The sequence below is a fragment of the Taeniopygia guttata genome, chromosome 1A (genome assembly GCF_048771995.1).
Source record: "Taeniopygia guttata chromosome 1A, bTaeGut7.mat, whole genome shotgun sequence".
Taxonomy (NCBI): Eukaryota; Metazoa; Chordata; class Aves; order Passeriformes; family Estrildidae; genus Taeniopygia; species Taeniopygia guttata.
In genome coordinates, this window is record NC_133025.1 from 48,721,770 (window position 1) to 48,742,839 (window position 21,070).

Below are 21,070 nucleotides of genomic sequence, written 5' to 3' on the forward strand. Positions count from 1 at the left end.
ATCACTGAAAATATTACACCCCTGAAAATATTACAGCTTTTGCATCCCTTACACAAAGGCACCTATCAACACATTTTAGGAATTATTATTATTATTATTCAAAACTCATATTGCAGCACTGCTTTGGAGTCATACTAAGCTCAGACCTCATTCATATTTTGCCAGGAAGAAAAAATACAAGGTTTGAAAACTTCAGTTTAAGAATGACACATGACTTCAAGCCCAAGCCAAGTTCTGACCCTATACATTAATGAAGTGCTCAGGAAAAGATAATGAGTCAGAAGGAAAACTTTATTCACCAAATTTTGCAAACTGTCATTTTTCCACCTAATTTTTCCTCAATCTGCTGCAATACTTTCCCTCACTGTTCAGCCTATAAATAATCTGCCACTAAGCCCCCACTTCTTTAATTCCCCAAACACCCTTTCCAGACTGGAGAAAGAGAAAGCTTTCAATTTGCCTTTTAACAAAGTTGTTGGGTGAACAACAGAACTGAAAGCTCATTTCCTACGAATCTCTGTCACACATCACTGCACCTCTACTTTCCACACTAATTCCAGCTTCCTGCACAGCCAGTTCTCCTTTGATGCTAAGGTTTTAACAGTATATTAAGCTCTGTGCAGATCTCTTCCCATAAAATTGTTTTCACCTCTTTCAGTGCCTGGGCAAAAACTAGCATATACTGCAGCTAATCCCAAAGCACACACATGATTAGCTGTTAGAAGACATAACCAGAATAGATAATTATTTGTCTTGTCATGAAACCCTTCTGTTAGTGGGGAAATCAATTTTGGTCTCTTCTCTAGGAAGATATGGAAGTTTAATATATAGATAATTATATTACAGTTTCTTCTCTGCCTCACTCAACCAGAACTGGACAACAGACTCCAAACTTATTTGGGAAAGATAAAGACAGGAAAAGCATTGCGTAAGACTTAACCACTCTAGGAACTGAAAGAATTGACTCCCTAGATCATCTCCCACCAATGGTGTTTACATCTAAATGTTGATTGAGTCTTTCTGTCCAAATTCTTGAACATGAAATAAGTACTTTCCAATAACATAACACACAACTAAATTTGTGTAAATTAATATTCTTAGAATTTCTTTAACCTGCTTATTATCAGCCCAGAAGCATCTTGATTTTGAAGGCTATAGTTCTATCCTAACAGGTTCCTAAAATCCTATAAACTGCCAAAATAGCAATGAAATGTGAGACAGTTGTCAGTTTAATGCAATTATATGAATGCGAGTTAAAAGAGAAGCATAGAATGGTTTTGTTCAGAAAGCCCTTTAAAGATAATCTGATTCCAACCCCTCTGCTGTGGGCAGGGACACCTTGCACCAGACCAGATTGCTCGAAGCCCCATCCAGCCTGGCCTCAAACACTTCCATGCATCTTTCAAATAAACAGAAGTTACAGGGAAATGGTAGAGCATGTCATCCCATCTATAGATACAGCAAGTGTTGCTTTCTAATTGTTATTTACAGCATGCAAATTACCATGCCAGTTACATGACTGATCCAACTGACTTTCCATCAACCATAGCTCTTACTACAGATTTCAGAAGGAATAGTAATTTAATTCATTAACGCCTTCCTCCACCCTGTTTAAGCATTGGAGCTTTACACATTTTAAAATAACATCAAGCTTTTTCATCTGACCAGGTTAGAATAATCAAGTAAAAACTTCTTTCATGTCTACAAACACTTTACCACAACAGTACCCCTTTTTTATACAGTGCCTATAGACATGCTCCTGAACTCTACTAAAAGCAGATTTCTTACAAATACTTTTAGGATAGCTCAGAAAAGACAAGGAAGATTTTTGGAGTGGAAGTCTTATGCTAGTTCAATCTGTTTTTTTCCCTAGCTAAAAAGAAGCTTAGCAGTTTTTATTGTTTTGGTTTTTGGGTTGTTTTTTTGGTTGGTTTTTTTTAAATTTATTTTTTGTGAGATAGCCCACTATCTCACTACAAATTTTTCTAACTTGTCTTTAGTTTTAGCATGGAGAGTTCAATCACTGGGCCGGAAACCTCTTGAGCAAAGGAATTTCTGGCATCTTGGTTGAAGCTGGCACCAACCCATTTTCCTTTGTTCTCATTAAAGGAACCATAATATGCTAAGTTAAATAATAATAATAATAATAAAAGCAAGCCAGCCCAAAACAAAACAACCAAAGTAAAAGAATATATTTTGAGTGGATTACTGTAAGAGGGAATGTCCCTAAATTGACTTTTTTAAAATAAAAGTACTATTTATTGCTACAAAAATCTGTAAACTGATCTTTCCAAGTGACTTGAACATCTTCCCCGAGTAATTTGCCTTCATGTACAGTCCTTCAGTTTGAAATGTCAGGAAAGGAACAGCTGGCTGTCCAGGCAGAAAATTCTACAAGCTGTAACTGTCACAAATATTCAAATTCATGCAGAAACCCAAAAACCAGTATGACTCCAAATATTAACAATTTTGACTTAGGGCAAAGAGTCCAGCAAACCCAATCTATTTAGGTAGAAGAAAAAGAAATCTTAGCAGCTCTCCAAATCACAGCATACCAGAGGAGCAATGCAGCTTAAGACCTCTAAAATATCTCTGTAAACAAGTTTTTAATTCATACCATGTATACCACACAGTACAATATTTTTAGTCATACAAAGTAAATCATATCTTCTGCATGGAAATAAAGAGCTTGGCTTTTTTCCTTACCTCCCCTTTTCTTTAACCAATAATGGTCACTTCATCAAGGCTAGTATCCGCATCTTAGAACCATGACCTTGACCTTTCTCTACTTTAACCTCTGGTATATCAAAGCCACAGCACATAGTGATCAAAATTTCTATTTTTTCCACACAAACAAAAAGACATCACAAACTCATTTACATAACATAAAAGCAGTAGGGCTTTTTTCCCCTTTCCTTCCTTCATCTCCTTGAAAGGAAGATTTAACCATTCAACTATTGTGGTTGAATACCAAAAAAATACTAAAAAAAAGCTAAATTTGTTTTTTGAGAGAATGAAGCAGAGAAAAAAGCAGTGAGTATCCTAAATTTGATACAAAATGGAGGAAAAAAATTTAGGACTGTACTTCATATGCATTTACGATGCCACTGACTTGTGCTAGCAGTCCAAAAACTAAATCCTTTGCAAATCAAAATTAGTGGTGCTAACTTGGAGTAGGTACCACAGAAATTAATCAAAACTGTATTTTTACATTAAGAATGTAGACAAAATGCTAATTTAGACAGGACTTAAAATTATTAAAAGCCCATATAGAATCGTATTAGGTTGGAAAAGACCTTCAAGACCATCAAATCCAACTATCAACCCAGCACTGCCAAGTCTACCACTACACCTTAGATGATTTTGCTTGCTATTCTTTAAGTCTGTTAGCTGACTCCCATGGTAGGTGTCATCCAAGGGCTGCCATCTAAATAGCAATGAAATGCTGCAAAGAGAACAATGTTCAGCCATCCATATAAATGATACATTGGAGAGCAGTTACCTTGGCAGCTCCTGAGGAAGTTGGCAACTTTGGGAGAGAGAAAAAAGGAACAGCCACTAATCAAACAGACCTAAAAGCCCCCACCTTCTTGGACAAGGAACTCCAGATGTCAATAGAGTGTCCAGCAGATAGTTTTTCCTGGAATTCCTGGAAAGAGACTAGAGGACAGTAGTAGGTGGAGAAGTGGGTGGTAGTGTCTGGAATACAGAGGCTTCGGGATTTTAGGAATTTGATCAGTATGCAAATAACCTCCCCTTCAAAGTACAGTAAGCTCTCTAAGACAGCAGCATATCAGATTATCCTCCATTCCACTAGCAATCACAACTACTACTAACTGGAATAACTAGAGATAACAATCAAAGTATCAAGGATATGTGACACTATGAGTATTTTTCCGTATCATATTTATAAATCAAGCAATGTGGAAAATTAGTGAAATGCATTTTCACTAAGAAAATATATTTTCACTAAGACAAGTATGAAGTAGTCTCTTGGTCAGATGAGACTGCAAATTCAGAAGCAGGCTCTGTGCACTTCCTACACAGGACAAATGCAGATCTTAGGGGTGGGGAGAGCCCAAACAAACTAGCTTGTTCTCACCACAAGACATCTGGAAGAGAGCAGCATAAAATCCTCAGCAAAGAAATGCCAAAACATTCACACTTAGAATGTACACTGTCCAAAATATTTTCCTCTTTCAATATTCAGCAGTGGTGTAGACTAAACACATTGTGATAATAAGTGGGAACTTCACTTCCAAAGTTGACTTTTTTCTGTGTGACTTCCTTTTTATTTTTCTTAACGGTTGGTCATCTGGCTTCCGTTTCTTTCCACATATGAAGAAAATACTTGCAAAACAGCAGTAAACTAAGCTGTAGGTTGGCTGAGGTGTATGAAAAGCCTGTATTTGTTCATGGTTTGAAAGGGAAAAAAAAAAAAGAAAATCACCGAGGACATGAAATGCAGAGTCTTAAGAATCATGAAATGATAATTGAAAACTTTTGCAAGTCTAACCTTCAGAAGAAATGCCTAATTTTAAAATATTTTTGCTTAGAATATTCAAACAAGAGTCTTCCTGTGGGTAACACTTAAAATTTTAAGTACAAAAACTTCAAAGCATTTAACACTGAACTGGTAAAATATGGAAGACAATGAAACTTTTGCCATTTTAAAGTGCTCGTGTATAAATTCTGCACATTGTTCAGAAGTAGTATATTGTAAGGGTGCAAGTCAGCTTTTGTAACTTGGTTGACTTGCAAGTCACAGCTAAAACACAGCTGCCTCTACAGATACAGATTTTGCTCATGTCTCATTCATTTCTACTCACTCAATTGCAAAATAAAGGGCAATTTTTTCTCTATACCTCAGGGCCCTATTAAACATCCAGGTAAACCTGCCTTCAAATACAAACTTGTCCTGTCACTCACTCCACTATATGGACTAAAAACATCTGTACAGTATGAAGGGCATGAAAACATTCCTTAATCCTTAGCTGGACCGATTTTCATTTTGTTTTAGTCTAATAGTCTCACACCCTTAAATACCCTCTCAAATCTCTAAGGGTATAAAAGAAAAAAGTTATAACTCTCCTACTCACATGCCAGGATCAGAGTGAGCCTGAGTTACCACTGGGTCTGAAGCACAGTCTGACACACTAACAGAGCTGCAACACCCTGTGACAGAGAGGTCTGCTATGGCCAACACAGACATCCCATGACTTGTTAGGATCTCAGGCAGAGGACTTGAATGTTTGGGGGGACATTTCCTGAACAGGCTAGTTATTCTACACACAGAGAACAATCAGCAATATAAAAATAGCTATGCCTTTACATAATTCTTGGATGTAATTCAAGAAATAACTTACCATTAATTTCACAGAATTTGGGTTGCTATGCAAATTTAGATACCTCAAATCTGAGTTGATAATCTGAATTAGGATTTGGATACTACTTTGAAAATCAAAGCATGGATCTTCTGACAAAAAACAACCTCTGCTGAGGTTAGTACTGCCAGTAAATTTAAAAAGTGTAATGCCACTCAAGGCAAGTCTCAATATCTTCTGTAATATTGAATATCCTTAAAACATCAAACAAACCCGTGTTACAAAAGCTTTTAGCTAACTGTTTACTTTAAATTTGGTAAGAACAATGTTTTATCCTAAAGGAACAGAAGCAATGCTAGGCACCTTTGTGGAATTTCAACTGTACAAAAGAACACTGCAGTAGTTCATAACAGTGTCTATCATTCTCACCAACCAAACCAGACAACTTCAGGATATACCACTGGAGCCTTTTTATAGTTTTCAGCAACACCATGAAAGAGTAAGATAGGTTCTTTTGTGCTATTAGAGCAGTGATGTTTACACGTGCCCTTGACATAGCAGCTTGCTGAAAACAAAGACTAGCCTGTAGACTGGCTTCTTGATTTCACTTAGTTTCCATACAGCAAAACTAAGCGAGGGGGAGGGGGAAGCTATTCTGCTAAGTGAACACAGTGGCAAGTTTTAATGAAGACTGGGCCATGTTCAGATACACACATTCAAAGATGAAAAGCAATGATCATAAATTCTTACTGAACATTAGGAAGTTTTCTTCACTGTGAGGGTGCTTAATATTGCAACAGACTGTCCAAAAAAGCTCTCGAATAAACCTGAAAAGCCTAATACCACTTAGAAGTTAAATCTAACCTTCAAATCTGCCCCCCTCTTTGGGCATGGTATTGGACAAGATGATTTTTGGAGTCTGTAATTCCTCTTTGCAGGTTAGGTCAATTTAGCTACTACTTTCTTTTAACTATAGTGTCACACAAATCCAAGAAGACCTTGAACCTTCCTGCTGAAATATCAAAGAAAAATAAGATACTAGTACCAAATGTTAAACAATTTTGTGATGCTCAGTGATTGCAATCTTATCCTGGCATTAGTACAATTTTGGGGGGTTTCATCAAAAACACTTGCCTCAGAATCTGTACATTAAACTATCAAGCCAGGGAAAAGCCTATTCAGTAGATCTAACTTTCTAAATTACAGAAATTATCTTGTTTTGATACCTTTCTTACAATGTGAATCACTTCCAGATGTACAAATTGTCAAGATAGTTGAAGACTTTTCTCTCCCGTTACTACAAAAAAGCAGATAGGGAATAGCCAGCTGAGGTACTTCAAACAGCAGGAGCAGCTTGGCTTACCTTCCTACCAGATGTGAGTAAGAATTTGGCTCACTTTTTGTCTGAATTGCTACTGTCAAACAGACCTCTCCATGTGTCAGTTAGGAAGAGTAAAACATTTACATTTATCTTATAAAAAGGAATAATTTTTCACTACCCAGTCCCGTTCACTCATTAAGGTGCACACATTTCTGGTTATGACAGCAGGTGGTAATTTATTAGCACAAGGAGAGTTGCTAATTAATGCTGCTAGAGCCAGGAGCAGAACCTCAATTTAAGGACTTGAGCAGAATTCTTCTTCCTGCCCCAGTGGTTGCCCCATGCTCATCAACAGAAGTTTGACTGTTTTGGAAAGATGTCTCTGGATCACATTTTCCTCTTAATCTTTGCTCCAGCAGTAGCAAAGTAAAAGCCCTATTACAATTGATAAGGGCACAATAGGATGATGCCATGTAAAACGTAAGTATTTTGTGGGGGGAGTATTTACTCCCTAAGCATGCCAGTTCAGGTCAACCTTGTTGTAATGGATGAAAATATGAGAGAACACCTCTAACAAAATGTTCACCTGTAATTAAGCATAATGTAATTTTTCTCTATTGGGAAGGAAGGAAGGAAACATTCTTACCAAATGTATTGTCCACATAAAAAAAATAATGTGACCAAGTATAACACACAGTGATATCCCATGCCAGACAGCTAAGAAGGGAGGTTACAGAGTACATAAAAACTGAGAAGTAACAATTTATCAAGGAGTCACTGGTCCTCAGCCAGAGCAGGAGCAAGGTGTGAGATGGCCATGATCTGCTCCAGCAGTCCCAGCAGGCTCACTCCTTCTGAAGTTCAGTTTTTAGCATACATCACTTGACTGCTGCACAACCATGACATCTTTTGTGACATATGCACTGCACATAGATGCAAATCTTTCACAGGACTGAGATGACTGTGCCCATTCACTTTCTCACTTGTACTAAGGATTTTGAATAGGTAACTTCATCATAATTAGCTTAAATTGAAATAAGTTATATCCATACTGTGAAAGATCAGTTGAAGATTTCTGAAGACCTTGTATACTGTTTAACCAGGTAATTCCTTCCTATAAAGGTGACAGCTATCAGAAGACAGCATTTCTCAGGTATCACCTACAGCTCAATTAAAAGTCTTAAAAAATGTTGTAACTTTAGTATCTGTCCAAAAGAACTGTCCAGTACAGTAGAAAGGGCTCACAACATTACAGCAGGGTTGTTTGTTGTTGCTGGGTTTGTTTGCATTTTTGTATCTTTGTTTAATACTACAAGGCAAAAATGCCAAGTTTTTATCTCCAAGTCAAACTGGGGAAAAAATCTGTTTCATAAAGTGCCAGAAATCATCCATGGATGCTGGCTCCTTATATTCAGTTTTGAAGCTATACTTTAGTAAAGGAAATACCACATAAAACAGGGCCTAGGTAAGAACTATTGCATCCATCAAAAGTCTCTCAAAAGCATCTTTTTATTTTGGTTCTTTCATTGTACGGTAAAGTTTTGAGCCCATTGAAATGCAGACAAATAGTAAGAAATTTGCAGGGCTTTCCTAGGAGGTCAATACTAGCAGATTGCTCTGGAGCTCCGGTGCAAATTTGCTCCCTTGCTGAAACCGTATCTTCTGAACACTTCCTCAATAATCCCAGTGCAGAGCTACCCAGATCAGGCTGCCTAACGAAAGACAATTAAATTACAATGGTAAACTTTCCTGAAAAGTAAATTAGAAGTAGTCAAAGAAAAACCATTCCATCTGCATAGCTGTAGAGGCAGTAAATTCTACTAAGTCTAATGACAGCTGGAAAGGGAAGGAAGCATCTTCAGTGGATCAGCTATTTCTGTGGAGAACATCTGACTCTACATTCAAACTTAGAACCTACCTTTCACTAAGAAGCTCCAATTTTATTTCAAACCAACCAGGAGGATAACAGTAGATATGGGTACAACAAATCACAGAATCACTGCAGATGGATGGATCTCTGATACCATCAATCCCATGCCTTTGCTCAAGGCATGGTTAACTAAAGCAGGTTGAAGCAGAATTGGGGTTGTGCTCAGCTGAGTTTTGAGTCACTTAGAGGTCACAACTTTTCTGGGTAACCTCTTCTAAAGGTCTGACCATTTTTAACAGTAAAAAAAGAACATTTTTCCCTTGTGTTTGAGTGGAGCTTCCTGTATTTCAGTTTATGCCAATGGCTTCTTGCCTCTCCACCAGGCACCACTGTGAAGAATTTGGCTCAGTCTTCCTTAGTCTCCTCATCAGATAGACACATGAATAATAATATCCTCCCCAGTTTTCTTATCTCAAGGCTAAACAGACACAGTCTTCTTTGCTTCTCCTCTGCCAGATGCTCCAGAGCTCCCCTCTGTCCTCTTTCAAAAACCCAGTCCAGTATGTTGATGTCCAGCTAATTCCCACTGCAAGTAAGTAATACTACAAAGAAATAATTTCAGATTTTTTTCTTTCTCCTCTTACAACAAGAGGTAAACTCTGTAAAGGCAGACAATTTTGTTAGTTAGCTTAAAATTTGATACTATGGGTAGAAAAATATTAAAGTGATTGATTTAAATTTAAGAGCAATACCCACAATTAAATTTTGCTGGCATTATGCTACTAGTTGCATAAAACAACTACCTTCTTTGTTGCATTACTAAAATTGCACCTTTAGACTTCAATCAAAATATTATTAAGAATTACACTCCTACAGCAGAATCTGTATGACAAGGTTCTAGATGCCACCTGAACACAAATTTATTAGTTAAGAATTAAAAATATTGCCTATCACTAATCTCATATTCTTTAATAACCAGAGTTTTCAAGAAGAGAGATAATGTTTTAAGCCATTTGAAAAGCTCCAGTTAAAAATCAGATCAACTGTAAAGTAATTCTAGTTTCCACTTGCACTTAAAATAAGACACCTAACAAACACGAGGCAATGGCAAATCAAATACAACATCCCTCATATTACTCATTGTAATAATGTATGTCATTAAATGACTAGATACATAAAGAAACAATTCAGGAGAGCAGAAATCTAACTCCTACTTTTTATTTCTGCTCGAATTTTTCTTCTGAAACTTTCTGGAAGTTTCTACTTCAACAACTTTTGTATCTCTTGGTACCACAGTAAGTTGCTCCATCTGAATAGATAGAAGTAACAACAATTACTTTGAGAAGTTTGGCTCATGTCCATGATGGAAAGAATGTGCATGTTCAGCACTAGAACTCTGCTGACCTCAACTTGCCTACTTCAGAAATGGTTTCTCACTGTCACAGAAGCTGTGCACTGAGAGTTGCCAGCTTATCTAGGAGGCAAAGTAGACCTTCACCTCAAGTCACATCCCAGCCTTTCTGCAACAAGTGTAGTGCAGATTAACAAGAAATTCTCATGAGATGACATCCAATTAGGCTTAGGGAAAAAAGAGCTATGTGATCTAGATTTTCCAAAGACCACCTTCTTGCTTGCTCCAAATGACAGGAAAAGAAAAAAATTAATTACAGTATCAAAACTGAATTACCATTGCATTAACTAATGAAGACCATACAGAATACAGCCATCACTGAAGTACTTCTAGGACAAGGCCCTCTTCTTCCTATCTGAACAAAAACCCAGAGAAAAAGTCCAACCAGTACTAGATTTCAGTTTGAAATCATATGAAAAAGCCTTTTCCTAACAGAAACCAGTCATTTTCTTCTCCGATCAAGCTGCTTTCCCTAAAGCTCTGTGTACCAGCATCTTATATTGTTCAGCCTCCAAAGAGCATTTTGTTTGTAATTTGATCCTTTATTAAAATGAATTCTAAAGAAATAAGGCTCAAAGGGGACCAATCTGCCATATGCACACCAAAAGGAAGGCCCTGGTTCTTTCATACTTCACATTACTTCAGTGAAGAGCAGCTGTATAGAAAATTAATGTACAAACTCACTACGTCAGTGCCAAGCTTCCAGAATGATTATGCCTTTTACAACAATTTCTGATTCATGTGTTGAAATTGCAATGCATCTTTCTATGCTTTTACATTTAAGGCAAATCAACATCCTGCCTCTTTTTTTTTTTTTTTTTTTTTTTTTTCAGCCACCATCCACTATTTTACATATGTGGATATTTAAGGAATCAAAAGTGTGAGCACCAAGCAACCAACCAATGCTCCCAGCACGTTTAAACGAGAGTGCTTAATTTACTACGGTAAGGCCCTTTTTAAATAAACGCGTGACTCACTGTTTGTTTTCTTCACCAGGAGGTGGAGTCTTGCCATGCCCCTCCATTACAAAATCCTCATGTTCCATCTGCAAAGGCAAGCATTGCAGGTCAGAAATCGGTGGAGCAAAACGCACATCACCTAAAGTGGCCCTTTTCATATGCAACAACTCAAAACAGCCGCTTTATCACAGTGGCTGGTCCAGAACAGAGCATGTAGTTTCTTAGCAACATATGTACATCTCCAACCCCATTGCTATGGTATCATTTCATAGCACAGATTTCAGAAAAATCTTGCAAGGGAAAAAGAATGGTTTAATGGCGATAGCAGAATACTATCAGTCAAGGTACACAGGTTTTAAGTTCTGTTCTGTTAAAGGCTTCCCTTGTCATTCTACTTATAATTTCTACCACCTCTTCCCTACATATAAAACAGGAATTAAAAAAAGGTTTATCAACATCTCTGGAAAAAAATATAAAATTTTAGAAGAAACTTATTAAGCACAGAAATAAACTGCTGCAAAAGCACAGTACTTCTTGTGAAAAATGACTTTTCTTTGAAAAAAGACTTTAACTGAACATGCAGCTTAGTTAGCAGGGTAAAAAAGAGGCCTAAGGAAACCTCAAATAGATGTTGTTCCAATGACAACATAAGGTAGGCATTTCCTTTGGCTCTCTTGTTAGAAGATTCCAAGGGCAGTAAGGAAGTCTTATGTTTAATTGTTTGCTTTTAAAATATCAATTTTAGCATAGATTTTCAGTAATTTCTTTGGAGAGAAAGAAGAATTACATTTTATTTGCTCATTCATTCATTATGCATTCTTCATTTAATCACTTAATTCAGCCAGAAGTTCTTGCACAGGTAGCAAAAACATTCTTCTCTTTATATAAAAATTCAATGCATGCAATTAGTATTTTATATAAACATCCAGATACAGTTAGCAATGCTCTACTTCATGTGAAGCCAGCAAACAGGTCCCACTGCAAGAGTCAATAAGGCACACAAAAAAGAACTGAATCATAATCACACACAAATCCATGCCACTACATTGAACTGGAAAGAGGAGAGAAGCACTATCAGTCAGTTAAGATAACACAGCTTAGTCAGTCTTTGAAGGGGCATAACCCCCCCCAAACCAAACCAAAATCGATCAACCACTTTCCCTTGTGCCCCTGCCCTCCCCCCAAAAGAGCCAAGTTTACTCATTTGTACATTAATACTTTTGTCAGATCAAAGATACTTTCAAAACCCCAAAATGTGAATATTGACATCTAACAAGGATACAAGAAATTATGTTATTTGACTGCCCAGGCACAGCCCCAAGCAAAACCATGAATGAACTGACAAAGTGGGGAACTCTAAGGTGCTAATGACATCCATAAGACAGACAGTCAATCAAATATGTGTAAATTCACATTTGGAAACATGTACCCTCATGTTTCCCAGTCCAAATAGTATTTTCATGTAAAAGCCATGCTTGAAAAAAAGAAAATTTCTATTTGCAGTTATTAAATAACTTGGACTTTTATCCATGTATTCCCACCGTATCAGATACACAAATCTATTTGTACTTCAGTCCATACCTGATTCACAAGAGCTCTAACAGCTGGACTCACACTTGTCTAGCTAAAGAGAAATACATCCATTCCACTTAATTCTGTTCTTGAGAATGCTGAAACACCAAAGTGTGTCAATAGGTAAAATAGTTACAGATTTGTGGCCACATTGCAAAACAGCATGGTTCTGTAAGTGAGAGTAAATGTTTAAGAATTACTCTTACACAGGAGGTATTTTAGCCTGCTGCTGGTATGAGACAAATACAATTCTCAGGAATGGTAAGCAAGGGAACAGTTTGTGGCCAGTACTGGGAAGATGAAATGCAGCCTTTGGGAGTAAAGAGGCACATTTAGTATGGATATTTAGTGCTAAACTAACAGGATTCCCATATAAAACAGAAATTGAATACAATGAAGCTGTAGAAAAGGAGGTATCATTAAAAAAATAAAAGGAAGTGTAAAAGGCAATGATTTTAAACCCACCAAAACACAGGAATGGGAAGTCACTTTGTTAGATGATAATCACGAAATCCGAGAACTAGAACATCTTTTAGACCACCACAGAACAGATAAATCACTGAAGTATTGCTGATAGAACTGTTGCTTTATTATTAATTTTATATGAAGAACACAAGTGACATCCCAGTTCCAGCATGCTTATCTATCAAAGTTTCATTTCAAAGAGAAGTGGGCAAATAATGACAAATAATAAAGGACTTGAGCGAAGAACAAGATTGTAGATCCAGGCACAATCTCTTTTAAAATGACTAGAGAACCCCATCTGCTTTAAGAAATGTTATATCAGTTTGCTGTACTTCAGACAGTAGACAGAAGTACCCAAAATGACTAAAATATGCACAATAAAAGAACTGTAGAAGATACAGTACAACAGCAGAGACACTCACAAGAAGTTCACAAAAAAAAAAAAAAATTACTTCATGAGGAAGTACTTGGGAACACAGAAAACTACATAATATACAAAATAAAAATTGGTAGGGTTTAATTGATAAATAAAGCCAATAATAAATTGCATCAACACACTAAAAAAAAGTCATGGGAAGGTCAAGGAATTGACTATCAGTTAACTAGAAAATATCTCTTTTGAGAATGGATAAACAACTAGAGAATGGATAAACATTTGGCTGGTCAGGCTCAGAGGACAAAGTGCTGTATGCTGCCTGGAGGATGGTATCAAGTGGAGTGCTACAGGAGTATAGGACAAGTCCATTAAATAGCTCTACCAATGACTTGCAGGGCCAGTAAGGTATATTCTAGCCAGAATTTTAAGATAAAGTTTAACTCAGGTGAAGAGGATCAATCAACAAGTCTAAAGATAGGGCTGCCATTCAGATGGACCTAGATAGCCTGGAGCAATGGTCCCTAGAGGATTTGTACCAATTCGGACAGGACAAACACAAAACACTTGCACCTGAGAGGCTCTGGCAACAATACAGGCTGATGAGTGGCTGGGGAGCAGTTCCATGGAAAAGGTCTTGGCACAAAGCAAGCTGATCGTGTGCCAGCAGCGTGCTTTGTCAGGAAAGGTCACCAGCATCCCAGGCTTTATTAAGAAGAGCCTTGCCAGTAGATGAGGGAACTGACTGCCACCTCTACTCAGTGCTTATTATTCCAGACATGGTCTAATGCACCTCCTTTTGGGCCTCCACAATACAAGAAGTACACCCAGAACGTGGACACAGTAGCCACCAAATGCTCAAGGAGCCAGTGCACTTGTCCTGTGAGTAAAGGCAGAGGGAGCTGGGCTGATTCAGCCTGGAGAAGAGATGGCTTTGGGCAGACCTTAACAGCAAGTGTCTGTATCTACAAGGAGATCAGCAAGCATTCAGGCTCACCATAGCGGTACATGTGACAGGACAAGAAGCAGTGGGACGATGATCAAACTAGAGAAGTCCAGAATGGTAACATATTTTCACCATAAGGACACTCAATGACTGGAACAGATAGCCTAGAATAGTTTTGCAGTCTCCTTGCTTCAAGTCTTTCATGGACTTACTAGGTAAAATCCCTCGCAACATGGTCTGACCTCACAAATGACCCTGCTTTAAGCAGGAGGTCAGACTAAAGACCTTGGAAGGTCCCTTTGAACCTGAATTTCCCAGCAATGCTATGAACACAAGAATAGATTCAGTTTAATTTGAGAGATAACATCCATGACAAAAAGCCCTACTGAATTCCCAATCCAGCAAAAACCTGAACTTTGATCTGGAAAAGTCTTAAGAAAAATATTGTTAAAAGTAGCATAATTCAAACAAACAAACAAACAAACAACCCCAAAAAACCATAACACCCCAAAATAAAACCACCAAGAAAAAATAAGTTATGCTGAAAAGAAATACTGAAAAGTCTGCAGATCTACAGTTATGCCCTCTCTTAGAACAGTGTCTACTCAATCCCCCTCCAAAACACTCCAAAAACATGAGAGCTCAGAGTAGAGAATAGTGTAGACAGAGGGGAGATTTCATACAAATAAAATGCAACATTTGAACTCCCTTAATGCAAGACAACACAGCACTGAGGCATAAAAAAAAAAAGCAGCATGACAGTATTGTAAGAAACATCACCCTTTTCCTATTACAATATAAACAATATTACAATATAAACAAAACCAAATTCACTCTCAAAAGAACACCTGTAAGAGGATACACAGAGAAAATGTACTACTAAGCAGACAAAAAATTAGTTCCTGAACAAACAAATTGCAACACTGAATTTCACAAGTCTTAGCAGGTTTTGTGGTTTATGTACCTATAGGTACAAGGATTTATCTGTGTATTAGAGGATTAGAAACAATAGCAGTATAAGCTTTTCTGTTTCTAGAAATAACATTAATTTTACACAGTGAAAGGAAAAGTTATATATAAAGATCATTCAACAGGCCTGATCCAGTGCAGCAATTTCTGCCTTCCTCTATTTGCAGAACCTTGATTCTAACTTTCTTTTGTTGGCCTGCATATGTTAAACAATTTGATAATCAGTGATTTCTATTTTTCACTTGGAATTCTGCAGATTTTAAAATTTTTGCTAGAAAGTGATACATATCTTATTTAATGGTCTAAAATTTCTAGAGTAAGTTCATAAAGTAATACCCATTTACATCTTTTTGCAATATTTAAAAGTCGCTTTATTGGGTAGTTAATTCAAATAGATATATCTGACAAAGAGCCTTCTGAAAACAATTTAAGAGCAAGTAAAATTACAATAAAATTCAAAAAGCATTGCTTACATATTCATAAAGTTTGTTCTAAGGCCCAGCTATCTATTATATTTTAAAAAATACTTCAAAATTAAAATGTTTAGGTCTTATTTTCCCAATGACATCCCATGATGTCATAATGCAGAAAGAGTGAGAATGTGGCATTTTAAGTTTTTGATTAAGTGACTATCTGAGGATGAACTGAAGAGAGGAATAGCACATAAGAGCCACAGTTAGCTGAGAATACTCTTTTTCTCCTCCACCCACAGTTATTATACAATTCCTATGCACATTTCTTCCCCACAAGTCTCTCAGTTTCCCTTCATTCTGTCATCACCCTATCTTGTTCAGCACTCTTTGAGTCTTTTTTTAAAGAAAACTGGAGCCCAGAGATCTTGTTAAGCTCCAGCCATCCACAGCCTCACCAGATCTGGCTCACTGCAGCATTTGGAAAAGGGGCAGCTTTCTAAGCCTTGAGCCTCTCTTGACTCACAGAGTATGTAGGAAACACAGTTGTCCTCAACATGTAGAAAGAGAATGGAAGGTGGAGCTAAGACAGAGCTGGATTCCTTGTACTGCTCCCAAGGAAAGGAGAAATGGTGGAATGGCAGAGGATCTGAAACACTTCGGCTTCTCTTAAGACGACTGCAGAGGGAGCCATTGATTCCAAGAGCAGGAATCAAAGGAAGCATACTGCACACCTGTTTCTCCTGGCAAGCAATAGAGAAAGCTTCAAGATTCTGGCAGCTGGAAGCAGGAACCAGAAATAGACCCTGAAATAGCAGTGGAGGAATTCAATAGAAAAGTTTTGGTTTTTTTTTTTTAAAGGAACTGTCAGTTGTTGAACTCTGTATTTGATTATTTCAAAGCCTTTTTCTCTAAAAATTAAAGCACCTCTGAATACCCAAATTTCAACACAAATATATTGAGTGTTCTAAATAATAAAAGACAATCTGTTTTATTTAAGAAAATCTACTCAGTATTAGACACTCAATACTTAACCTTTAGAAAATGAAATTTATCATGAGCTTCAGTGTAATAAACGATTATACTTTTTTTTTGTCTGGAAGTGCAACACCTGTTACTACAGTTTCATACTACTCTTTCTAAAAATATCTTCAATGAGACCCTAATGGATTTGATTAATGAGTAAACCTTATTTCCTAGATGAAGTCAGTAACACTCTGAAGGGTCAGAAAGTTTCAAGGGCAAAAGCCTCATCTTTCCTGAATCACCAAGTCAGAAAGCACATTTTCCTAACAAGATTCAGCTCTTACATTAGCTACCCTAGCCCACCAAAGATGAACTGAGCTTAAGAGAAACCAAGCATTTTCTCAGGGAAAAAAAAGATAGATATTTGTGAGAAATCCTTATTATGAAATGCTATTAATTTTAAACAGTCTTGTCTTCACCAGTATAAAGAAATGTACTAATGCAACTTCAGAGAGCTGCTATCACCACCTTTTCCTACTCATTCCATAGCTCCTTTTCAAAGATGGTTTATTTCCTATTTTAACCTCAAAACAAGCACACATGCCCCCAAACAAACAAAAAACCCTCAACCAACCAAACAAAATGACACTTATAAAACCCCAAACAAGCAAACAAACAAAAACCAAAGGGACTTGAGCCAGGCAGGAGATGAAGACTCCAAATTTTTCACTGACTAGCATCTCAAGCAGACACAACACCAAAGCCTTATCTGGCACTTGACCAGACACTCTGGTGGAGACCAGCCAAGATCAAATGCTGCTTTCTGCAGGTTGTGGCCATCCACTTCCCGTGCTTTAAGTGAAGTGATTTTCACACAGCCTACCCCAGCCTGAGAAGGACAAATCAGATGTTTTATCACAACTACTGCTTAACACCAACATCCCTTCCAATCGTCAGCAGCACCGAACTACTGTAAACAGCACTTTTTTTTCTCTCACTAATAGTTGTTTTAAGGAGAGTTGCACAACCCAGTCCTCAAATTAGTCACTAGTCACTAATGCTAACAGTGCTGGAGGCTGTGCTATAAAAACAAGAAATCTCAGAGACCATTTGAGATCTGACAGAAATGTAATCACTACTACAAATGAAAGGAAAGCTGAGTCACCTCTCTGCCTGGCTTCATTATAAGCACTCTGAACAACACGCATTGGGAAAAATTGTACTCACTAGTAACAGATTAATTAAAATTTTAACTTTCCTTCTTTTAATAAAAATGCAATTTAGCTGCTAACACTTCAATAATTTTTTAGGAATAAATTAGTGTCGAGCTAGCATTTCAAAATACGCATAGAATAGCACAAATTGTTCAGCAAAATTAGTTTCAAAATGTACTTCTTGGATTAAATCTTAAATTCAGTACACAAATGAAAGCATAAAAAAACCCCTTAGAATTTGTGATTTAAACTTAAAATTAAAAAAAAGAAAAAACAGCTCCTAAAATGAGAAAGCACCAAGTATTTTTCTGAATCACACTGAGGAAAGTCTTAAAGACAAGGTATGTATGAAATACTGGCTGAATTTTTGGTCTCTTTTAGGACTTTGTTGTATTGTGCACCATTGTGATGTAACTAAATTTTCACTTGAACCTACTTCTACCTTTTCTTTTTCCTCAAGTTTGTCAAAGCATAGTCTTGATATATAAAAATCACCACCAAAATATGTGAACCATCTCCTAGCCTAATCAGTATTTTCTTGAAGCTTTTCAGCAGCATCTAGATGGAACATTTCAATGTTATTACCATCACACAGTCCTGACTGGTTTTCTGTTAGTTACAGGAGATTTGAAAACTTACTAACATAATCCCTCTGCTAAGTCACACTTCACATTCAGTACTCCCTCCTAATAATTTTGAATGCTAACACACTTAGACCATGGTAATTATGTTCAAAAGTTACTAATCTGCTACTGGTGTTCGTTATATGCAGCTTAATTGTACTTTAACACCTGGCTCACTGAAACATTACATTAACTAGAAGAAATGCCAACATGTTAACATACACCATCATTAAATCATGCATCATGCATATACAACAGCAGGACAGGTTGTCAGTGGGAACTCAATTCATCATTAACCTACGGAACTCAGAATATGTAATTTATGCTACAGCTAAACAAGAAGCACAAAAGCTGCAGCAGTGGTTAAAGACCAGAAGTTTTCCTTTTAGTTTCTTTTGCTTTTAGCCGTCACCAGGTAGTCACTAAGTAATTGCAGAAATAACCTATGGCTCACTTTCTATATAATATTTAAGATGTTTGTTAACTAATATTCTGTGAAATACCCAGCAGCTTAGCATGAATTCCCAGCTAAGCTTAAGCAGTTTTATAAATAACATGAAAACAACAATCGCACTTTGGAAGTGCTAAAAAGGTTGGGATCCCAGCCACATTTCATATCGTACAAATACAAAAGTTTACTTAATAAAAAATTTCTTCTTTTTAATGCATCACTAAGCTGCTAAGTATTTAAAACACAACAGCATGTGTGTGTGCATATAGATATAATTAATATATCTTGCTCTGAAAGCAATTTAAACCACCTAGCTGTTTGCAGCAAGATACAGTTCTACCTTATGTCAACCACTGAAGATGTTAAAGTCACTCAAGTCATGGTATGACAGGATATCCAGAAATACAATCTGAAAACTTAAATTCTGAAGCTGCCAAGGCAGCTTCAAATAATAATTCAACCACCTCAGACACAAAATATGAATAAAGCACTCTGAATTTAAGCAAAAGTGCTTTTCTTTTCCTGTTCCACTTTTGATGATCCATTCTTTAGTGTGTTCCATCCATACACTCCATCCATTTTGTAGTGTGTTCTGCACAAACACAGTATGAATGGAGCCCAGGATAATATGAATTTAGTAAGGCAAAAAAATTCCCTGATTTTATTTAATTAACCTTTTAAATTATTCTTCAGTTAAAATCGAAAAGCATTTCACAAGCCATGAATTCTTGCTAACTTTGGCCACCTTTTACACTTTCATAACAAAATTTTTACACTTTCCATTTAGGGGATACAACTGACCCAAAAGCCCCTGAACAGTTCACCCCCACCAGTACTTTCAGAAGCCACCCATATGAAATTCAGTAACTCTATTTATCCAACTCAGTTTACAGTCAATTTCCTATTCATGATGGAGACTTTTTCAGATGAAAAAGTTATAGCATTTTAAACTGACATCTGTAAGTGGCTGATATTCTGATATCCACATTGTTAACCGCGATGACACAGAAGAGAGAAAACATATTAACTTCCTCCCACTTGGATTTGGAAATCTAGATGATGCATTGCCACAAAAGGACAACAGGCATGAACTGCTAAAAGAATTTTCAAAGGCTTAAGAAAGCAGATGATAATCAGAATTACAGAAAACTAAATTACACTTTTATACTACACATTTCATCACCTTCACTGCCACAAATTCTGTTTTTAACTGTTAGTTAGGAATGATTGAAAGTGACATAAGCCAGGCACACACAAATTGGTGCTGAAGTTATTCTGCCTTAAAACCAGACAGGCAAGCAGTAGAAAGAACTTTCTTTTCTGTGTTCACAGAAATCTGTTGTCTTGATTCTAAACACATAGAATCTAACAGTGGCCCACAAAGTTCCTCAACAGCTGGAGGATAAGAACAAATCTATTCTATGTATATATTAACCCTGCCCCAGGTCTGTATTAGGCATCCAATTTTGATCACTGTCAAAAAGGAGAAGGAATACACGCTATCCACATCCACAGCACAGCTGCTTTCCAGTTTCTTCAGTTACCAGAATACAAATCCAAACTCATTTTAGTCACAGAGGAGCCACATACACTGCTGCTTGCTTATAAATTTTTTCCAAATTTATCAAGATTATTAGAAATATTAGTTATCTGACAGACCACCAAACCATTAATATAGCCACTCATCTCTGGAGCAGAGTGTGGGCTTTTCTACAACTTGCACTCAAAAAATCCCCAACAAACCTTTAGATGCCATGGAAATATGCTATTTCTCTGAGAATTACATGTAGAAATTGCATCTGTTGAAACCAATCAGCGTGATTTCAAAGTACCTCTAAATATTTCTTAAACTAATTCCACACTACTGTGTCTGTAGACAACTACTACATTCTCCCCTCTAATGATACACCCTCTTGTCTACTGCTCAAATGCTTCAGTGATTTCAAGCAAGTGCCAGGAAACGATGACATGTTTTCAATGTTGCTTTTACCCTTCAGGGGAACTGACAGCACACAGTATGTTTTTGCAGAATTCCAGTGTCCTTAGTTGTCCAGTCACCCTCTTATGTACTCAAATACTGAAAACCATCTCCACAATTTTTTGCTACTACCATCAAAAGAATAACCCACACTCTTCCCATCAAACCTAACATGTACTTCTTCCACACCCAATGAATGAAAAAAAAAATTCTGAGGA

At 36.9% G+C, this 21,070-nt stretch overlaps 1 protein-coding gene across 13 annotated transcripts in view; it reads right to left on the reverse strand.

The window, feature by feature from the left end:
• TNRC6B (trinucleotide repeat containing adaptor 6B) overlaps positions 1-21,070 on the reverse strand; it is a 118,503-nt gene that overhangs the window by 73,390 nt on the left and 24,043 nt on the right. For 11 of the 13 annotated variants that reach the window (XM_041713527.2, XM_072923376.1, XM_072923375.1 and 8 more), the window contains one exon: positions 10,904-10,971. The exons of the other annotated variants lie outside the window; for them this stretch is intronic. In XM_041713527.2, the coding sequence (XP_041569461.2) occupies positions 10,904-10,971 (68 nt within the window). The remainder of the gene's footprint in view (positions 1-10,903; positions 10,972-21,070) is intronic. 13 annotated transcript variants of the gene reach the window in all.